Source organism: Miscanthus floridulus, chromosome 3 (genome assembly GCF_019320115.1).
Source record: "Miscanthus floridulus cultivar M001 chromosome 3, ASM1932011v1, whole genome shotgun sequence".
NCBI classification, from domain to species: Eukaryota; Viridiplantae; Streptophyta; class Magnoliopsida; order Poales; family Poaceae; genus Miscanthus; species Miscanthus floridulus.
The window spans coordinates 6,560,197-6,563,300 of record NC_089582.1 but is presented as its reverse complement, the minus strand read 5'-3'; the positions used below and the strand labels follow the sequence as shown (position 1 = coordinate 6,563,300).

At 47.2% G+C, this 3,104-nt stretch overlaps 1 protein-coding gene across 2 annotated transcripts; it reads right to left on the bottom strand.

The window, feature by feature from the left end:
* Positions 1 to 1,225: 1,225 nt before the first annotated feature.
* On the bottom strand, positions 1,226 to 3,104 carry LOC136544862 (uncharacterized). Of its 2 annotated transcripts, none has more exons than XM_066536924.1 (2): positions 2,965 to 3,104; positions 1,226 to 2,829 (listed from the first exon to the last, which is right to left on the bottom strand). In XM_066536924.1, exon 2 carries the CDS (start codon positions 2,798 to 2,800, stop codon positions 1,367 to 1,369), a length of 1,434 nt encoding a protein of 477 aa, XP_066393021.1. In that variant the 5' UTR covers positions 2,801 to 2,829; positions 2,965 to 3,104; the 3' UTR covers positions 1,226 to 1,366. The 2 variants fall into 2 exon arrangements, with proteins under 2 accessions (XP_066393021.1, XP_066393022.1); XM_066536925.1 differs by having other exon boundaries at positions 1,226 to 2,826; positions 2,965 to 3,100.

The window sequence follows — 3,104 nt, the reverse complement described above, 5'->3', positions numbered from 1 at the left end:
CACATGTGGTGTACAGCTGAGTTGGTAAGGAGTTTATGCGCGAGGAGAGAGGTCCTGGGTTCGAATCTCACATACCGAAGTAGAGCTAGTTCCCAACTGGGACTAGATCTCATTTCTCCACTAGTGGCAGGGTCCCTGCTGGCGACGGCGGTGTTTAAGACGCGAAGAAGTTCGGAAGAGGGAGGAAGGTGACTCTAGCCCTGCATCGCCTGAGACATGAGGCCGCTTGCTCGTCACTCGTGCGAGCCAGGCTCCAGAAAAATGGATCTCAAATCTGTTTTTTTTTTTAGCAAAATCTCAAATTTGTTTATGCACAGCTAGGCCAGAGGGTGCCTTTTGCATGAGTGGCGCGTGGCCCAAGACTCAGCCCAGCCATCCAAACACTCGCAAGCTGCATCCACGGAGCCAGGTCGGTCTGGTTTCTCTCAACCAATCACGCCCTAGTTTTTGACTCCCAAATGAAGTACTACATAAACATACTGCAAGTCTGTAACAAATATGCTTGGTAATGTTAATCCTCACCTTAGCTCTGATCCTGCAGCACGTCAAGGATGCATGCACTGTACAAGTCATGCATGTTTACTTCTGCCTTTTTCACTGTTAAGCTGACTCAGCTGTCCAGCCAATAACGGCCATCCATCCTTCCATCCATGGAGTAGATGGAACGTTCAAGGAAATGCAGAGGCAGCTTCCGCGGCACCGACCGTGTGTGCCTAGCATGTTTTGTCACAACAAATGATAAGGACAAGGACTTGGCCGGTGTTTAGTTAAAAAAAACTTCCCAAAGAGTGCTACAGTAGTCATCGCATCGAATATTGTGATACGTGCATGGAGCATTAAATGTAGACGAAAAAAAACTAATTGCACAGTTTGGTTGAAAATCGCGAGACGAATATTTTAAGACTAGTTAGTCCATGATTGAACACTAATTACCAAATAAAAACGAAAGTGCTACAGTAGCCAAATTCCAACTTTCCCCCAACTGCTCTACAATCTGAAAGCGATGACTTGCATGCGTTGTCTGCGCATTACTGTCTGGTGTCTGCTACAAGCCAATGCTAAAGCTGAGAAAGGGCTGGGCAGGGGAAAGCGACCAAGGCGCCGAGGGAGACGGACTGACGGTATGAGCCCACGCTAAAGCTGAACGGGCCGGGCCATAAAGTCAAGGCCGGGAAGATACGCACGGGTACAAACGGAATTGGACCGTATATGTTAGCGCCATAATTAGCCGAATCCACGCATGATATATATAGTATAGGTTTACATATATAGTACCATATTACAAATGATCGAAATACTAGACACCACACTATACCTTAAGTTGCAGGGCAATGCAAGCACAAATAAAAGCGACCTAGCTAGCTAGTTACCTCCTGCTACTTGTCCTTGTTCTTGCTCGGGTACTGTACCTTTTCCTGGTTCTGGGCACACCTGCTGTTTCCACGCTTCCCTTTTCCACAGTAAACATTGCACTACCGTGTTCAGAGGCCCACTCTAGTATGTACTCCCTCAGCTCTGGCTGACGTGAGAAACAGTTTATTGCCTTTGATTTTATTGTCTCGGACACTTCCTGTACGCTGACATCATTTATCCACTTCTCATTCTCAACATCGTCTCCGATCCTCTCTACTGCATAAATGTACTTATTGTTTCTAACCCAATAAAATCGTCTCAGATCCCTTTCAATAAGGTCCTTGAACAACCTCACCCAATAAGAAATACACTCAAGATGGGGCCTGAACGCAATGACCACTTGCAGAGGTGGCTTCCAACCTCTGCCCACCTCATCAAATAAGCTACGCGTGCTGGACTCTACTGCTGGTATATAGCACTTAAAACCCCAATAAATAACTTGCTCTGGGAGTATGTCCGATAACTCTGAGGAGACGTTGTTGTTAGCACAAAGTCCGTGCCTACTTCCTTTGCAACATGCTGGGTCTGGGCGAAGAAGTTGTGTCTGCAACATACTATAAATCTCTTCACAGCGCACCAACGGAGGCCAAGACAAATCGGCAGTGTCTTGTAAATTACGCAATAGGGTAAGTTCTCCCATTGCACATTCAACAGGATGCTTGAATTCAGCTGTCAATAATTGCAAGCCTTTAATAGCAACTCCAACTATGTCTGTGCTTTCTGATAGTCGTAGGGACAACACCAGAGTAAAACATTTCTCTATCATTGTGCTATCCATGTAAGAGTATGCTAGCTGTGCCTCTACTCCACGCTCATCGAAATACATGGGGAATATGAGGACTGTTCGTTGCACATTTCCTTGCTTCAAGTAATACCAGAAAGTTTTACCTTCAAGGAGATGCCTGACAATAGGGTTGCAAAAGGTGTTGTGATGAAGTGAACACCCAGACTCCACGTCCCTCACAAACTTGTCTGCAAAATCTGCATACCATTCAAATCTTCGAACATCATCCGTGCTCAAGCCAGCAAAAGAGGATGTGGTGAGCATGTTCTTGGCACTGATAACCCATAGCTTGCGCTTCTTCACCCCGTGCGCATCCTGCAGTTCCTGTCCTGCAGGCACCGCCTGCTGCTGCTTGTGCTTGTCGAGCAGTTCCGTTGCCTCGACGTAGGCAGACTTGATCTGCTTCCTACGGCAAATCAATGAGAGGTGCCAGATGCGCCGCTCCTGGGCCCTCTCAAGCGCAAACTCCAGCTGGCTGACGGCCATCTCCAGCCTCTCCATCAAGTGGCCTTGGGATGCCTTCTCCTCGCGCTTGCCCAACGCAAAGGAAACGCCTTTGCTCACGGTCTCCTGAACAAGGGCTGAACACACCATCTCCGCCATGAAGTCGCTGTGGGAATTCCACCAACCTGCTGATGAATACATGCATCTTGGGTTAGTTAGTTTCGTGCTTTAGTTTTTGACTCCCACAAGCAAGTCTGTAACAAATGCTTGGGTTATAACTGATGCATGCGTGGAATACATATATGCTTAATGTTAATCCTTACCTTAGCTCTGATCCTCTAGATCTTGCAGTTCGCACCAACAGATGGAATGAAGGGATCGGAGTGGGATATATCAGGAACAGATCAAACACGAGGTGCACACACTGCTGCTGTAGTGTTTCTTAGTATTGCTGACTCGGCGA